This window comes from Cyrtonyx montezumae, unplaced genomic scaffold, assembly GCF_038088225.1.
Source record: "Cyrtonyx montezumae isolate F1298 unplaced genomic scaffold, pur_monq_1.0 scaffold_13, whole genome shotgun sequence".
In the NCBI taxonomy this organism is placed as follows: Eukaryota; Metazoa; Chordata; class Aves; order Galliformes; family Odontophoridae; genus Cyrtonyx; species Cyrtonyx montezumae.
The window spans coordinates 17,391,087-17,409,420 of record NW_027071859.1 but is presented as its reverse complement, the minus strand read 5'-3'; the positions used below and the strand labels follow the sequence as shown (position 1 = coordinate 17,409,420).

The 18,334-nt window shown below is 34.9% G+C and overlaps 1 protein-coding gene across 9 annotated transcripts in view; it reads right to left on the bottom strand.

The window, feature by feature from the left end:
• MYT1L (myelin transcription factor 1 like) overlaps window positions 1-18,334 on the bottom strand; it is a 287,002-nt gene that overhangs the window by 41,496 nt on the left and 227,172 nt on the right. For all 9 annotated transcript variants that reach the window (XM_065730757.1, XM_065730758.1, XM_065730755.1 and 6 more), the window contains 5 exons: window positions 15,499-15,746; window positions 12,952-13,188; window positions 11,080-11,201; window positions 10,649-10,711; window positions 10,096-10,164 (listed from right to left, as the gene is read on the bottom strand). In XM_065730757.1, the coding sequence (XP_065586829.1) occupies window positions 10,096-10,164; window positions 10,649-10,711; window positions 11,080-11,201; window positions 12,952-13,188; window positions 15,499-15,746 (739 nt within the window). The remainder of the gene's footprint in view (window positions 1-10,095; window positions 10,165-10,648; window positions 10,712-11,079; window positions 11,202-12,951; window positions 13,189-15,498; window positions 15,747-18,334) is intronic.

Here is an 18,334-nt window from a genome sequence, read left to right as displayed (position 1 = left end):
TTAAATGCAACTTTTTTGCAACTAGTGAATATAATCTCAGATTCAAAGCCAAATAAGGTAGGTGTTCCACTGAGCTAAGAGGGCTTTGGATCAGGTTTCAGACCGCCTTAAAAACACTGAAGGTCTTTTTCTGTGAGAGAGTTTTGAGGATTCAACTTTAGCTGGTTTTAAACAAATAAAGAAAAAATAATTAATAATAATTCCATTCTTTCAGATTCTGCACATTTAAGTCACAACAGCTGTCACGGGTGTTCAAAAACAAGGCTCTTGCCCCTCCTCCATTGCACCTATACTTATGGAACATACTTACGCTTTCCTGACAGATGTTTCTTGATTAGTGCATCAGAGGAAAACAAATCACCACCTACAATGGTTCCTGGAGAAGCCTTGAGAAGAAACCTATAATCTATCATTTTTTAAAAAATTATTCAGTTACTTTAATATTTTAATGGGTTTTTTTTCCTGCTTTTTTCATAATTTACTCATAACTTTTCCTAAAGGGGAACAAAAACGTGATGTATCTCTGCAGTGTCCAGCATAGACATAATTCATGGCTTTTATATCCAAACTTATCTTTAAAATGCACAGTAATTAAAATAGCACATATTTAATTTATTTCCTTTTAAAGTATAACCTTGGTATTAAAAAATTATATATAAATATTTTTAAGAAATGGCCAAGATAACATTTCATATTTATATCTATCATGTGCCAGTATCTGCATTACAGATTTGGATCATATGGTCAAAGGCAAATTATATGTAGTTTACCTGCCAAGCTGAATTCAGCATTCAGACTGCATTTAACACAGGGTCATTTTTGTTCTTTTAGCTGTCATCAGTTTATACAAGCAAACAAAAAATCCCTAAACTCATAGTCTAGCAGGCAAAATGAGTAAGTTGAGATTTTCATACACTGCCTGCTGTAAAATGCTTTATGTTCAAATTATGTATTCGAGAAAAGTGCCAGACTGACTGGCCTCGAAAAAAATAGCTGTTTACCTGTAAAAAAAACCCAACAGAAACAACAACAAAAAAACAACATAAAATTAAAGAGCTGAGGTTTGGTTTTCTTATAAATTGCCTGTATGCCTTTATTCCTTTGCTATTTAGTGCCGAAGAAAAGTGTTCCAGTGTCTAATCTCTTTTGAATGAACCATATTTAAATGATCATCTTTTAAGATGACCATGTGCTTTCATAATGATGCCCCCATTTAATTGCAGCCTAATAAATTGTAAGCACGATTCCATTCATCTCAGCATAGTGTTAACTCTGAAGTCTGAAGATGCCATTTTACATATCACTGTCTACTTTACAGCTGATCATTTTAATAAGACTTTGTAAATAGCATATGTCTGAAAACTGCATTGAGAAAAAAAAAAGATTTATTTTTTTTCAAGGTTCTATCTCTTTTCCCTTTTGACCATGGTCCAATAAATAAATAAATAAATAAATAAATAAAAATTATGTGCTTATACAGCAGTCCTCTTCTGCCTTTTATTTTTATTGTTTTTTTTTAATTACAGAAAACAGATAATACTGGAGCTGAGTGCAGTTTAAGCACAGTTAAGTATATAAAAATAATTAATGATGGACAGTGTTAAAATATCCCTCAAAATCTAAGGCTGTTTCACACAGTATACACCAAGTAAGCTCATGCTGAAAGAGCACGGTGTCGTTATCTGTAAAAGGAGAAAAACCAGTAGACTTTGAAGCAGTGGAAATTCTGTGTGTGTTAGGGTAGAAGAGCAATTTTTACATGCAGATGAGCAAATGTAATCTCCACTTACTGGGAATACAAAAATACTGTAAAAGAGTATTATGATGAAGTGCTTATGAGGGGTATGGGAAATTTTAGGGATATAGGACATTGATAGAGATACTACAGTGCTGCAAAAAATGTGTGCCACATAAAGTTCCAATAGCACTCAGATAAAAAATAAAGGGATGAGTTTAACCACATGGCAAAATTAGATGTTACTGTGCAGATACAGACACCAAGAAATCAAGTTAGCAATTGGCCATACTAAGAAACAATACCAGGGATTTTATAACTTCAAAAGATTTAAATAAGGCAATCAAACATGAATGCTAACCCAAGAAAGAAGCTGAGGGCATGTGCCCAGATCATCACTGTTGTATTTTACCGTAACTCCGCTGAAGGCAATGGAGCTACGCTAATTTACACCAACTGAGGATCCAGACAATCATATTTAAGACTTCGAGTGACAAAATTACTTCTATTTTGTGGTACATTTTAAGGGTTTTGGCAAGTCTGACCAAACACAGAAAGTGCAAACCATTGCACTTTTAATTCTCCTTTTAGTGACTGTGTAGTTTATGCAACTTCCCGTGGGGATTGCCTCAGCACTTGGGATATACCACAGCATCATGTTGCAGATCTTTGCGGATCTGGATGGAATGAGCAATTGGTTATGATCTGTTGGTCTGAAGCAAAAAATGATCAACATCACAATGGGAATTTGCACAATAACCAAATTGTGCCAAAGAAAAGACCCCTGGATTGAATACAAGCAAATGCCAGGCTGAATGAGGTAAGTTATGTAGGACACATCCAATGACAAAGAAGTATGACCAAACCCAAGGATGGCAGAGGCAACTGTACAAATGGAAAGACTCCAAGACAAGAAGGCCTTAGAGAGATTCACTGGGCACGTTAACATAACAAAACAAATTCACTGATAATCAATCACAATTAAGTGCTCCTCTCAGCATAGTTGCTTAGAGACTGCGTGGAATGGCACTGGAATGACTGACAAGAGAATAGTTTTGAAAATTAAAATGAACCATCAAATAAGCATTTACACTGAAACATTTGGTGATTAGCAAAGAGTCTAGAAACTTAGGATGGTATATTTAAAACTGCTTAAGTTATTACTGCAGATGCTAAATTCCACTTTCCAAGACAGGTATATAGAAGGTAAAAGGGATGTGGATTCCCAGTGCTTACATTCCTTTTGAAAGCAAACTTAAGTCATACAGGTTGTTTTGAAAAGAAATTATTCTACTTCAGAGAACATTCATCTGAATTAAGACTATTTCAGTTTAAAACTAAGCAGCAAATGCTTTTAAACACTGATTGTAATCCAAACAGCAGAAGAAGTATAGCTAAAAATATATTTTATTTCAAATAATTAAGTGCACAAAGAAAAGAAAGAGGCCAGAAGCTACTTAAATATTATAGCTGCCATTATGCAAATTGAAGCCTCTAATTCCAGAGCATTTCATTGTATTGAAAACTTACTAAGGCCCTGATTCTGCAAGGTGCTTCATGCAAACAATTTTGTGCCTGCATGGAACATTTCACAGTATCAGAGGTACTGGTATGCAGATGGTTTGTAAGGAGCTTTTTAGAGAGTACATGCTTTTAAGGCTATCTTTTAGTAATGAAAACAACGATGAAGAGTCTTATGTAAACAGAACTCAAGTTATTCATTTTAGAGACAAAAGTTGACAAACTTAAGTGAGGAAAATGGAATGACTCAACCTTACCAGAGTCTGAATGGAGTTATTCTAACAGAAAAAAAGCCCAGCCACTTCCATATGTAAAACTTATTGCGACTATAGAGATGAGGTTGCTGCAGATGATGGGTTTCTATACAAAGGACATTATCATAACACCACACAACATGAGGTTGGAAATGCTAGGTATAACCTACAGTGCCCATTTGAGTATTGAGAAGTGCAGGAACAGAGCCCAAGGTGTTCTGTTCTGGCCAGGCATGCATGCTGCCATCAAAGATAAGGTATCCAAGTGGAAATCTGCAATAAATACAGGAAACAAAAATGCAAAAAAAACCCACTGAAACCACATGAGATTCCTAATTTCACTTGGCCCAAGGATCTAGTTGAACAAAACGGGAAAGATTATCCTTTATAGAGGAACTAATAATGGGGATCTATACTGCTTGGTTTTCTTTTTAATAATTTAAATTAGACTTGCACACTAATTTAATAACACATTATAAAACGGTTTGTTTTCTCATAACATTGCAGATAAGTTAATGAAATACTATTATTTACAAATGAGTTGCTCTAGTCATTTTTAACATTAAACCCAATACATAATGTCTGGTCCTTGCAACCACATTTTCCACTTAAAAGTTAGATAAAACATTAAGGAACTTGAAATTTTTTGAAGATCCAAAGGATACATAATTAACATCAAATAAGTATTGTATTATACCACAGAATTACTTACTAGACTCAACAGTGTTATTATTCAAGAAAAAAACTGAAATGACAACTTATCACATATTAATAAATAAATGAATGGATAAATAAGAGGACATAAACAGTAGAAAACTTGTGAAAGAGGAAAAAAAAGAGATAATAAGAATGGAAATGGTTATTCCTCTTGCAACAAAGATTTCTAAGAGAAAAGTGAGTTAAAACTGTATAATGGGTCACAGCTTTCCAAACATTGGTCTTAACTGAGTTGTTAAAGGAGGACAGATATAGGCTAAACAGGAAAATAATAGGGAATTGGGAAGGGAAAGCAAGGCAAGGCAAGGCGTAGTACCCCTGTACATATGAAGCAACAAATGTACACACTTCCAGAACATCTCAAGTGGCAAACTATGACTATGGGTGGAGAAAACACTTCAGCAGTTAAACAGATCTCTGCAGAAATAACTGTTCTGTCTAGAAAAAGTGACTGCACATTGAGAGAGCTATCAAGGCTTTAACAGGGTAGGTACTGATTGATGTCCAGTAATAGTCTAGTTATTTGCCTAAAGATGGAAATACTTCTACAGTGTTTTATTAATGTATCTTATCCATTTTTGACTATGCATTTTTTTTCCAGATGACTGAAGGGAGGAAGTAAACAATATATTTTTTCTAGTACTGTTAATCACAGAACATACAACACAAGCTCCTCCATCTCTGATGAGGATCTCCCTTCTTCCCAGTTGCTACACAATGTTGAGAAAATTACAGTAAAATGATTTGGTGCACCAATAAAATGTAAGTATTAAAGGCTATAATAAGATGGAAGGTTTTCCCTGTAAATGTAAGCTAAGAATGTCCTTTCTGTCCAGAAAACTATACTGCATGGTATCATTCCTCCTTGAAGAGTTGTGATTATACAAGGAGAACTTCGGAGAAGCTCACTTTTCCATCTGGACCTCATGGAGGACAAAGGTTAGGATGACACAACTAGAAATGGTGAGACAAGGATAAAGAGAAATTAAGAGTAGAAAATGACCACCAAACATATAGAAATGAGTGCAGAATGAAATGGAATGAAGACAGAGGCACAGAAATTCCAAATCTTACTTTATTGTAGAGAATGTATAAAAATAGATCGAGCTCCACATTTTCAGTTAAGAAGAGAAGTGGAAAATAAAAGCTTTCAGGCTTCATTGCATAGAGGGTAATGAGATTGTTCTCCACCCTGTAAGTGCCATAGGGTAATGCCAAAAGATGATCACCACAGAAACAATAATGACATGCAATATCTACATAAAGACAGGTGCTTTGGGTCTGAAATACTGGAATATTATGACAGTATAGCCTACACATAAAGATTTGTTGAACTTGGTTAAGCTACAAATCTTTCTGTGGTTCAGATTCTTGAGTATAAGTACTAATGTGTTTTCCTGTAAGAAAACTGACCCAAAGGACAAAGGGTAAACACTGATAATTTGACAGTTAGTTTGACAGTAGTCCAAGCTAATAGTTAGCTACCTATGGCCTCTGAGAAAGTATCACTATTTTTACATTAAAGTAGGATCAGAACTAAATTTGTCATTTCCTCGGATTCTCTGGTAATACTCTGTTAACCCATTCTCTGGGTTAACAGAATTTAAAAGTGTAAACATTCTATCAGCATGCTGTATTTTGTTTGGGATTGATTTATGTATGTTCAAAATATTCCATTTAAAATATAATAAAATATTTTTAAATAGAGTTAAAAGTATTTCAAATGTTGCCTTTTTATAATATTCATAATTCTACAATAGGATTACAATTCTCTAAGTGTTAGAAATAACTTATATGACAAGCAGTAAATAAGGAAAAATGATAAGGAAAGGCCCCTAGGTTAAGATTAAACTAGATTTAACTTACAAATATTTTAATACTGGTAGTTGTCACTAGGTGGGCTGTTAACTGTTTCACCAACACAGTTAAGTTTACTCATCAATACATTGCTTTTCACAAGCTTTGTAAGCAAAATATTAATGTTTGGAAGGCTTGGATTTTTGTCAGATACTAATTCCTTTAGAGACTCTTCATCAGAGCATTAACAGAATTAAAACCAAACTAATTATGTTGTTGTCATGTCAGTGAGAACATTGACTGGCCTGCCTAACTGCTCTGACTTGCCAATAAACTGTGCACAAAGACAAAGGTTTTCAGTTGGGCTTGAGGTGAAAGAGAAGAATCACACAATCTTCAGAGTCTTAAATAAGCAAGAAGTCTTGAAGTGAAGTATGGGTGGATGGAATAATTAGGATAACCCTGGAACAATTCAATTGAGTGACAATGTCATTTTTCTGCAAGCTAGGAAATGTGTGAGTGATGGGACCTTTAGAGCTACAGTAATCAAAAGGCAAAAAAGGAAAATTATTTTTTTCTCTAACTTTTAAAGGTTCTCCAGTTAGTTTAATTATGACTAGATCATAAGCATAATTTGAAGTCTGCAATGCATGCTATTTTTATTTTACTAAGGAGTTAAAAAAAAACAACACCAATGTGCTAGCAGAATTCTAGTTAGAAAACTGCAGTATGATTTGTTTAGGTTGTTACAGTACACACAAGGATGCTGTGGATTAGTAGAATGTGATGTAAAGGCTGTACTAGCACAAATGCAATATTTTCTATATAAGCTATGTATGGCAAATCCAAAAAATCACGAAAGTGTCCCAAATTATACAGTACAAAAAGTCACTACACTACACTATCAACTCTGCTAAACTATCAATCGTCTGTACTCCACACATTAGAGAAGTATTTACCAGAAATTTGAAAAGGTTGAACTCTTTATGGATGACTGGAAATAACTGCATGAAAACCAGAACAATAAAAATGAAGAGACAGGAACAGTACAAATTGGAATGAGAAGGACAGAAGGGATCTTGGCTTGGGATACAGATAAAAAATGCCTCTATATTTCTCTCTAAAGCCCAGGGCAAGAGTCAAATCTGCTGAAATTCACTCCTCTTCTGCCGTCAGCAAATATCTATGAAATGCATTAGCAACACTTCCCACCTCCTTCTGGTGCCAATCCATTCAGAGTGTTACACCTTTCACTGCTGTTTTCTATCACAGTACTTCAGGTTACCTATGTAGCAGACACCAATAGCCTGAAGATACCAGTAGGATCCCACGTTACGGAATTTCTGCTTTATTTCAGCTTGCTCTTTTTAAAAGCAAGGAAATTACTCTCCCAAACTTCTCACACAAAAATATAACAAATGTAAATGAAGAACTTCACAGTTTAAAAATTCCCAAATCAAAGTTGCTTATGTAGCTTTGGTTTAGCTGCTTTGTGTGCACGTGCATTATCATTTACATGATCACATCTTCTTCCCTCTTAGGCAGAGAACAAGAGCATAAATGAGAGCTGCATAAAGGATGCTATCATCCATAGGACTCCTACTTCCCTGTCTATGAATATATGCCTTTACCAACTTCAGTATGATGGCTTAGAAGCAGAGAACAATAAGAATATTAATGTGAGGGAGGCAGAGGATGGCTGATGAGACAAGGAGCTTGAAACATGGAGAAACGTAGAGAAAAATGATAAAGAAAATAAGACAGAGTGAATGGATCGAGTGGAAGGTGGGACTGTACAAAGAATTTTGGGGGAGGAGAAGGTAACTGCTGTTCTGGATCACTGGACTCTATTCTTTCTCTGTACAGTTCATCCCTTTTCACAAATGGTGAACCATTTATTGTGTAGAACTGCCTAATTCCCACAGCTCCAAGAGAATTTGATGGGTAGCTGGTTTTGAATACATATAGTTATCTGTAGAGTGAAGAGCTAGGTGAGTCCTGTAAGTATCAAATTGAGGAAGTAAAACGATATGGTTAAATTTTCTGACTTTAAACTAGTGTTAATACCAACCCTGACTTATTTCAGTGTATAACTGTAGGTGAAAATAAATTAATTCCAAGTGAAAATAAATGAATCTCCTTAAAACCAAGAAATGTTAATAAGGAAACACCCGTGTGCTGTTAGTGACACGTATGTGAATGAATTAGTTGTCAAATCCTAAAAGTAGAGTTTGATAAAAGTGCAGTGAAGAACAAATGGGGCCACACATGGGATAATGAGGAAAGCAGAGGAAATCCATTAGTTGCTCATGCAGTGATTATTGTCTGTCCACTGCAACATACTATTTGTTATCCAATGGAAAAATAAGTGATCAGAAAATGAAGATTTGCCTTGTAATGAAAATGCAAAAGAGATATGAGTTAAGTTAGCCTGTCTAAAATTCCAGAATTTTCTAAAATTTGCACTAATTTAACAGAGTTTTTGTGTTCAATAGATAATATGATAGTAACTCCTAAGTAAATAGATGCTAAACCTAAACCTGTAATTTTAAATATGACTTAATCTTGTTTTCTTCGCTTTTGTAAAACTCAAAATAGGTAGAGAAAATGACAGAGAAAGGAGTGGGACTCAAGTTCAAGCAATTTTTTATTCTCTCCAGTCTACATGAAGTAGGCTTGACTACAGTTATCTGAGAACAGTAGAGGAATGGGATAATCCATGAACACCTTCCCAACTTAAGTGTAAACTTTATAAACGGTTAAAGCAGCAAAGTATGTGCTTAAAGTATTAGGCCTGCTGCCCCAACAGTCCTGTCTACATAACAGCTTTGCCAATGTAATTGCAGCTCCCTGATCATCTACAACCCAATCCAACCAAAAAGTCAGGCCCAAATCTGAGTTACTCTGGGGTTATTTACCCATAGTCTGCTTATAATTATATATATACACATATATATACATATATATATATGTTCAGTGCTCTCATTTACAGCCTTTCCTCTTGCATATCACATTGCCTTCTAGCAAAAGATAACAATACGATCTGAACTGATATTTTAGAAAAGTAACTTTAGACCAGAGGGGTAATACATGTGAATTTTGTACCTGTTACTTGCACTTAGTGACTAGATTACAAGACTAGAGAGATATCTAACTTCAGTAGGTTTTTCATGCGTGGTTTCTTATCTTTCCCACAAGTTTTTTTTTTTTTTCCATCAAAGTACTGAACTCAAGAACTCGTAGTTAAGACAGTGATGTAAGGTAAAGAGGGAATAATGCTTAGCATAGCACCATAAGCTACCAATTAATATTTTTCCTACTCGATTTTTTTCTTGTTACTTTTGAAAATCTTTCCATGTTAACCATACTCATAGTCCATTCTCAGGAATACCACTAACTCATAGCACTAACAAACACTACAGTTCTTCAACATACCAAATTCCAATCAAGCACATCATAGTGCAGGAAGACAGATCAAACCTGTCCCACAATTCTCTAACTTTCACAGCTCACAATTGTCATTCCAAAGAACTGAAAGAAAATTGTGAGTAATGCATTTTAAGTAGGGAAATAATTAAGTTGACACTAAAATACATAGTCAAATGAGAAAATGCATTAAGTTCTTAACAGTGATACAAACCTGGGGAAGATTATGGAAGTATTACAAAGAAACAGACTGTTTCCTCTTCCCTCTAGTCTAACTCTGAGAAACACCAATTCATTGGTTATGTAGTCAGAAGTATTTCATCAGTCTAACCTCAAGAGAAATCTCTAACTAGCACATTCAAATGTTCAGAAAAGAATGAACAGGAGTTCAAACATCTAGATGAAATTCCACCACTGCCACTTAGCAAATACACAAAAGAAAATACTACATCAGCAGATTTATGCATAGACCCAGCCTGTGTGGAATTTCTAGAAAATTCACACACTACTCAAGCATGGATCAACCACCTCTGTAGCATCTAGCAGCTCTCCAGATAGACTGCATTTCTAATTTCTGATGTAACTATGCACTGTTTGTGGTCAAATAAATATTTATAAGGAAAATATTTGTTCTTTATATCTTACTTGAGTTCTTGTGAGCTTGTGGCCAGCATACTTCGAATGCTTTTGTCAGCCAAGGGACAGCCAGACAAACTGTAAGACATGGTAGGACAGACAAGTAAGTTAATCTTCTTATTAACTGCACACTCCCAACAAACACAACATAAAAATTAAAAAGTAAAAGTTTATAATGCAGAAAAGCGATGGGGCAAGTGCTGTAATATTGACTTTTGTAATATAGTTAACCCTCTGAATATATTTAGATATCAACATTACTTCCAAAATTACATACTGTAAATGTTCTTTTTTGTTGTTTCTCTATGAACTAGTAAAATGTAACAAAAATATTTGTGGTTCCTGGGTTAACTACTTAAGAATGCTTTGGAAATTTTTAGTAATCTATTTAAAAATAAAAGACGTTTATACAACACACAAATTAGCATGCTTTTAAGATCAACATATATTACTCAAAGGGTTAACACATAGTTCAACGTTTTACTTTGACAGCATTGTTGAGGTAAGCTGAAAACAATAAATTGAAAAGACAGAATCCACCATGAAAAAAATGAAGTCACACCTTCTATGTGAGGCGTAATTACCAGTCACATGACCACTCCCATCACACCCTGGTGTTGGACATCTGCCACCAAACAAAAACAAAAACAGCCAAAATAGTAAGTATGTTTAAAAAAAAAAAAAAACTTTTAAAAGTTTCATTGTTTCCAGTTTAGCTGCAATGACTGCAAGGGGTTTTAAGCATCCTAATTGAAAAGCTGCAAAATGAACAGGATTAAATGAAAATGGCGTCTCAATACAATATAGCATCATTAAGAACAAGCAAATACACATTAGCTTATCACTTTACTCAACTGGCAGTTTGAAACATTTATATGCTGCAAATGTTGCATGCTCATACTGCAAGGCGTATATGTACTTGTTTGTTTAAAAAAAAGACAAGAGAGAAAAGGTTAAAAGGAGAAAAATAATTTCACCTCACATTATGCTTACGTTATTAAATCCTTTTTGCTCTCTTTGCATTGAGGGTATTTGGGTTTAGGACTTGGGATTGTAACTTCACCGGGATACCTTCTTTCTTCAAGTGCCTCTTGGAAAGGATCCAAATCTTCTGGCTACAGGCAAAAATACGAGCATTAGTCTCAGCTAGGTGAGGTTATGACTTCCATAAAATAATATTAAGTACAGTCATTAGAAATTATCTGGTTCTTTACCCTAGCTCATCAGAGAAAAGCAATGAAATTATTTCAGATTCTTTGCCTATTAAACTCTTAAGTAGTCCTTGCATATTTTGATTTAGTCTTTGCAATGTTTAGGAATTAATTAGGCTATTTTATTTAGGAAAAAAAAAAAGCAAAACACTGTTTTTTATATAACTGACATATAATTTTCATTGAAAATAAATAGTTAATATTTTCTAAAAAGTCACTGCAAAACTGAGGAAAAGGAATAAAGAAGAATAAAGGTAGCATCTTGTTCACCAAAGAGCCATCTTAATAAATTTAACTGTTTAGAACGTAACAAAGATGAAACAGGAACAAACGTAACAGTTCTAAGTTTGGGGCAAACTTCAATGGATCCATTTGGCAAAGTGTAATTACATAATCTAGAATTAACATTACTGATGCACTCAGTAATTCAAAACCATATATTTCAGGATTGAAGTGGTTGAATGCATTGATTTGGAGATTCCTGCAGATGGTGCTACAACCACCATAGTACAAAAGTACTGTTCTGTTTGCTCTGGGGAATACTTTCTATTGCATTTTTACCCTATATCTCATTGATAATGATAGATTTCCTAATTTCAGTGAAATTAATAGCAGAATTGTTACTAATGCCAGAGATGGAATATATTCAGTACACCGTGGAAATGTTACTTTGCTATAAATGTCAAAGGTATTGAATTTAGTTTTAAGTTTTAATTAAAATAGGCCTGAAACGTATCACACACGAATTATTAGCCTAATTTTATAGTCTGTGCCAAGAAAAAAACAAAGAACGGTGTACAGAAGTCTCCAAATGTCTATTATGCATTGAAGCTAGCACTGTAAGCTATAGAGTGGATAAGAGTTGAAATCTGACAAACTAAATCAGTGGCATTAAAACTTGCCAGCAGATGTTTTTTTCAGTGTCTTGACTCACACCGGAGCACATCCCACACGATCTAAGTTTTGAAACATACAATAAATTCACTAACTTATTTTGTTTAGCTACCTTTTCTGTTGAAAGGGTTTTGCTGTTGTCTTAGTATTCTGAATTCAAAAGTAACATCAATTTCTAATATCCTAATATTAGAATCTAATCTTCTATCTAACATTCTAATATTACAAAGAAATCCATTAATACAGGCACTTTCACACACAGAGCAATCAGGAGTACATAAGTAATCTAGAAGATTAGCTAAAATAGTTGAAAGCTTACATTAAACTCTGATGATTTTTTTAAATAGATTTCTAAGCAATATATACTTTAAAATATTCAGCACATTATTTATTGTTTTCAGATTCAGTGGGATATCTTATCTAAAGAGCCAATTAACCCCATATTACACACTTCTGTCAACTTCCTTATAGACTAGTATAATCTGGATACTGTGAAACATCTTCACTGCAGAAAATACTTGTTAAAAAGATGATACTGTTAGAAAGCACAATTCAGATTCATGGTTCAAATGCTGTCTTACAGAATTTAGATCAGATGTGTGTCAGCACGATATATTTCTAAAGATTAACCAGCAGAAGTTGCTTGGTAGAAAACCACCATTTTAGCACCTATAGCTTCCTTTTTCCCCCCACATTTCAGAAATGCAATGGATTGTAAAAAGTAGATTGCAGTAAGAACGAATAAATGAAAAAGACATACATTAATCTCTTTGGAATCATCTTCATCTATCCTACTGGGCTTCATTTTAGTGTAGTCCACTGGTAAGTCCCAGCAGTCACCCTCATTCAGTTGGTAACAGCGGTTGTTCATCACAGCTTGTCGTTGTGGTGACATTGGCTCCAGTGGTGTCAAAATGGTACAGCAACCATCTCGCTGCCTCTGCTTGTTCATACTCAGGTCCAAGGTCCCATTTTCATCAACTTCCATATCAGGATTCTGTCGAAATAAGAAAAATATTGTTAATTTAGCTTCAGACCATCAAACTGCTACCTCTCTGTGTTCTTCAATATATATGATTGCCTAGCAGAATAATAAAACGTGTTTCCATTCTTGTATAGATTGAAAGCATTGAGCCCCCTCCCACACATAGCATGATGCTATTACACAACATTAATGCTGTTCAAGTAGATTTCTTCCTGAATGGTGAATCTGATGTTCAGGGGAACAGGGCAAGAGCCTTCATTATGCTCTCCCACCACTCAGAAAAACAGGTGCAAAATTTAGGGCAAAAATGAGCAATCTCTAGAAGTATTTTCTTGCTGTCTTTATCTTCTTGGTCTACTCTGTGACAGGTGAATACCTCTGAGTTAATATCTGCATAATTCTTGTTTAAAGTCCTAGCACCTGTCCAGGTGATTAGAGTGGGGAAAAAAAGCAGCTAGCATCAAATAAATTTGTTTCTTTGCGTATTTAACATTAACAGTCAGTTCTTGAATAGATACTGTTAGAGAATTAAAAGGAAGATGGGGCACCAAAATAAGTCCTTTTGGACACCATTTGGCAGTGTTACAGGAACAGGAAATGCCTTTATATTTCACTGTTCCTTTGCTGCAGATGTAAAAGAATTTTGCATACCTACCTTTATAATGAATAAATTTAGGTAAAGCAACAGTTGTGATAATTTCAGTGGCAACTGAGGTAATGTGAAATACAGGGTGAGTACAAGCTCTGAATTATTCCTTTACAGAAACAGGTAAGTTTTGTCTAAAATTTTTAGGTGAGGGGGAAAAAAGATATCTTAAAATGAAGATGAATTAAAAACCAACCAACCAAACAAAAACCCGCAAGCAAATAAAATAAAACTGTCCATAAACAATCACTCACCTTTTCAAAAGCAAAGCACAAGAACTTTGGTTTCAAAACTAGTGAGAATGCTACTGACGTCTTGTATTTTTAGTGACTTTCTATCAAGTAACAAAAGAACTCCAGGAAAGTACTGCAAATGCAAATCCCCTTTTGATCAATTACTGCCTTTTTTTCATAACATAATTGATATTATTCTGCTAATTTTATTCAGAAAATATCCGTTAATTCTCTTGGGAGTAATTCTTCTAGTTTTTAAATAGGGTGAAACACTACGAAAGAGGCACCTTCTCTTTTTAACATAAAAAACAAAAGGCATCTTATTCCAACCTTTTACATTGTGTTGTATTTTTATACATTCCAGAGAGAGATTTATCTTTCCAATAACATTAGAGAAATTAATGTAAAAAACAGCATCTGAAAACAGTCAGCAACCATTTCAGATTAAATTGATTTTTATTACTAGTGTCTGCTGCTAAACGTCTAGTTTCTCCTGAAACTTCTAAAGGCTTTTACATGGTGAGAGCAAGGAAACCTTTGTCTACACAAAGAAGAAAAGAACATGTCTGCCAGCTCAAAATCTCTTTTATAAGCACAATAAAAATCTTCCCACTGCACTGCATCTGTCTACTCAGCCATCTAGTGGTCTCCTATAGGTATCACTGTATTGCCTGCTGATGCATGTTAAATATTAATTTTTTAACAGCTATCAGAGTCGAAAAGCAATGTTTATAATTAAAAACTTAATCTTCTGCTAAGCCTTTACTGAATGCTAATAGTGTACTGTTTTTCTTAGTATACAAAGCTTAACAACAATGTTTATTATTTGTCTCCATGGTCATTTCATAACACACTGAGAATATGAACATGCAGAGAACATCAGTGGCTTTGCACTTGTTAAGGACCTCTGAAATCACCTGTACTGGAGGATTTATTGTTTGTTTCAAATGTCCAATGCAATGACTTAAGAACTGTGATACGATACACAGGCAAGAAAATCTAACATATAAGCAGCATAGATTTCTTTTTACTAGCTCTTACAACCTGAGGTCCCATATACGACTTTTAAATGAGACTGTATCATTAAATCTTGATCTTTTCATAAAATGTATGAATCAGACAGTGTTCAGCAACAATTCTGTAGTGCAATTAATACCACTTGAGCAATTCAAACATCTTTTATAATTACAGCTCTCACTACTAAGCGACAAATTAAAAAAGAGGGAGTACATGCTATCATGCTTTCAGTTTATATACTGATCAGGTTTTCTCAAGATACTCGCGAGCAATTGCCTTTTTTTATTCTGCTTTAGCAGAAATGTGAGATTATGTTAATTTTGAGCAAAAGAAAAAAAAAAAGCATTCTTCTTTCTATCAGAGGCACAAAGCTAGTGCAGTAAAGACGAATCTTCATCAACAAACAGAATTACTGATTTTTTTTACCCTTGCACAGAGATCCTGAGGCTTAGTGGAGAGGTTCTGAGGCATCTCCCTGCAGCGGGTGGAGAGATTCAGAATAGCAGTAGCAGCCATGTGCGCTGCCTCCATGTCATGAGTGTAGTCAAAGCTGCTCTTGCTGCAGGTACTGCTGGCACTGCTGCCTCCACCACAACTCATATTGCTGCTGCTGCTAGGGGCATAACTGCTTGTTGTGCTGCTGGTTGGACTTGAATTCTTACAGTAACGTTTAGCTGTGGGAAGAAATATGACAAGTATGACTCAAAAGAACTAGCATTCTGCATAAATGAAGAGAAAAACAAACTGCTGGAGGTGAAATTTATAATGAGCAATAGTAACCAATACAAAGAAAAAAAAAAAACAAGAATGATGGCTGTATTTCTTGATTTCTGTCTGTGATTTTTATATGCTAAATATGTGAGTTTGTATGAAATAATCCCCCTTCGAAATCTGCATGATGTGATCATGAATTCTTCTGACACACAGGCTGGATTTAGAAAACAATAAAAACACAAAGAAACACTGCTTTTACCCACATGTACTGTCGGACAAAAGGTAGGATCTGCTCAGATAGTTCAGTTTTACTAATGAGGGGCAACATAACATTATAGGACCTATCACAGTTACGTGAAAAAGTGTAGTTATAAGGTCTAGACTCCACTCCCCAAGGCTACTGGAGATCAAGCACACTGTAAGGGCTTGGGTCTCTGGACCAAAGTGCTAACCATACATTCTTAAACACTTCACACTTCCTAAAAGGTTCTTCCTTCCTATACACATTAGGACGCTGGCCATCAGAAAGGAGAGGAAGACAAGACCATGGTGTAGGAAGAAAGAAAGTGGTCACATGTAAGTTATACCATGGATCGCACAAAGGCAAAAGCAGTGTCTGTGTAAATGGAAACAAATGTAAGTGAATCACCTCCAGCTTCAAACATCCCAAGTGCTTACAATTCTTTATAAAAAACAACAAGGGCCAAAGATGCTCATTACTGCTCATACTGAGACACAGAGCACTGCATTCTGACTGACAGAAACCACTAATGCACTGACAAGCTCACTTCCATTCTATTTAAATACAATGTAGAACTGTTGCACTGCATTAAGAAATGCTCCTTACAGCCAAACATAGTATAATAATAATGCAAAGCAGTCCTATTAGCCCACTTATTTCTCCAATCCTTTTCCCAAATAAATTATTTAAAAGCATTTCTATAAAATGAAAGAAAGTGTCAGCTAGTCTCCAAAATCTAAAAGTTTACATATTCTCATATAAAAGTCAAGGTCATAGGATACAGAAATGGATATTACCGTGACTATTTCCCCTTAAGATGGAAATGTATACTGCAGAGATCATACCGTATAGCACAGTATAACAATAACAAACTAGTATGCTGATTAGAGAGCTATACAAAAAAGGTCAGGCTCTAGCTAGAGCTCTTCTGTGATGGGTTCCATTTAAATGCCAGACTCTTCAGGTGTATTTGTCTGAGCAGACATACATATAATAATCTGCTCCCATGAGCACAGCCCATTTGTGAACCACAGGCTGCTGTGCTAGGCAGGCAGTGTTCAAAAGAAGAATCTGAAAGCAAAATATCTCTGCTAGAGCTTATGTCATCTTCAAAAAAATGAAAAAAACATGGTGCTATTTTTACTGTAAAGGAAATAGTGTTTCACTTAATTCGTAACAGATGGAATTATCTCAGGAAAGCCACATAATGCACAGGGTGTGAATTTTTAAGTGAAGTGAATGCTAAACATTCATCACTTTTCTTTGTTTTGAACACATAGTAGCACTACTTTTTGAGGGTATACACTAATAATAAACCTGCGAACAATTTCTCCAGAGTTTCATTATTAATACAGTAGTCAGTGGTGGTCATTAAAAATTCAGCATTTATCCATTCTTACTTTGTATTGGCATTCAAAACACACAATCATTTTTCTATATTTAAGGAAAGAAAAAATTGAATAATTCAGTTTCTAGTGTGTTAACACAGTCAGCACCCTGTACAGCTAAGCATGTCGAATTAGAAATATCTTTCAAAATTTATATGAACAAATAAGACTTATGTTACTTATGTTAGCCTTCTTACAGGAGGTCACATTTAAATGAACATAAGAGACGTACTACATGTGAAATCATATGTAACAATGTGTGTTAAAGAAAGGGAGGAAATAGGCAGCTTTACACATAGGACTAACCATCAGAAACTCATGCAGGCTCTGATATGGACTCCTCTGTGGCCTTGGTCAAGCTATATTATCCTTTGAATTCATTTTCCCTATAAATAGAAAATTGCTTCTAAAATTTAGTTGTGTTGTGATTCACTTGCAAAACACTTTGAAGGCTTAAAGTGCTATAGGCATGCTACACAGTCCTTAGCTTTTAGATAAACAATGATTTCAGCAAAACTTGGAGAAAAATGGCCGTGGTTATTGTAAATCAACTGTAAGTGCACATTTTAAAATAAGTCATATAGTCCAGACTGCTCATCCCATGTTAGCTTTTCAAGAGAAACAAACACCACCAATTTATAATGAATTAAATTAAGTCCATTGCTAAGGAAGGGGAAGCTACACTGTTTCAGCATTGCATAATTCTGCTTGCTGCATAACCCAACTCTGCAACACCAGGTTTTGGAGCTCTCCAATCCATCTACACTTTAGGACCAGCAGTGAAACCAAACGTGGAGAACACCTTTTCTATTAATAATAGATACAACTCTGATCAGCTGTATTTCCATCCAGCATACTAGCTGCCTACTCGGCATGTCTACGGGCTAATTACAGAGAGACTCAGTCTATAGGCTCCTCT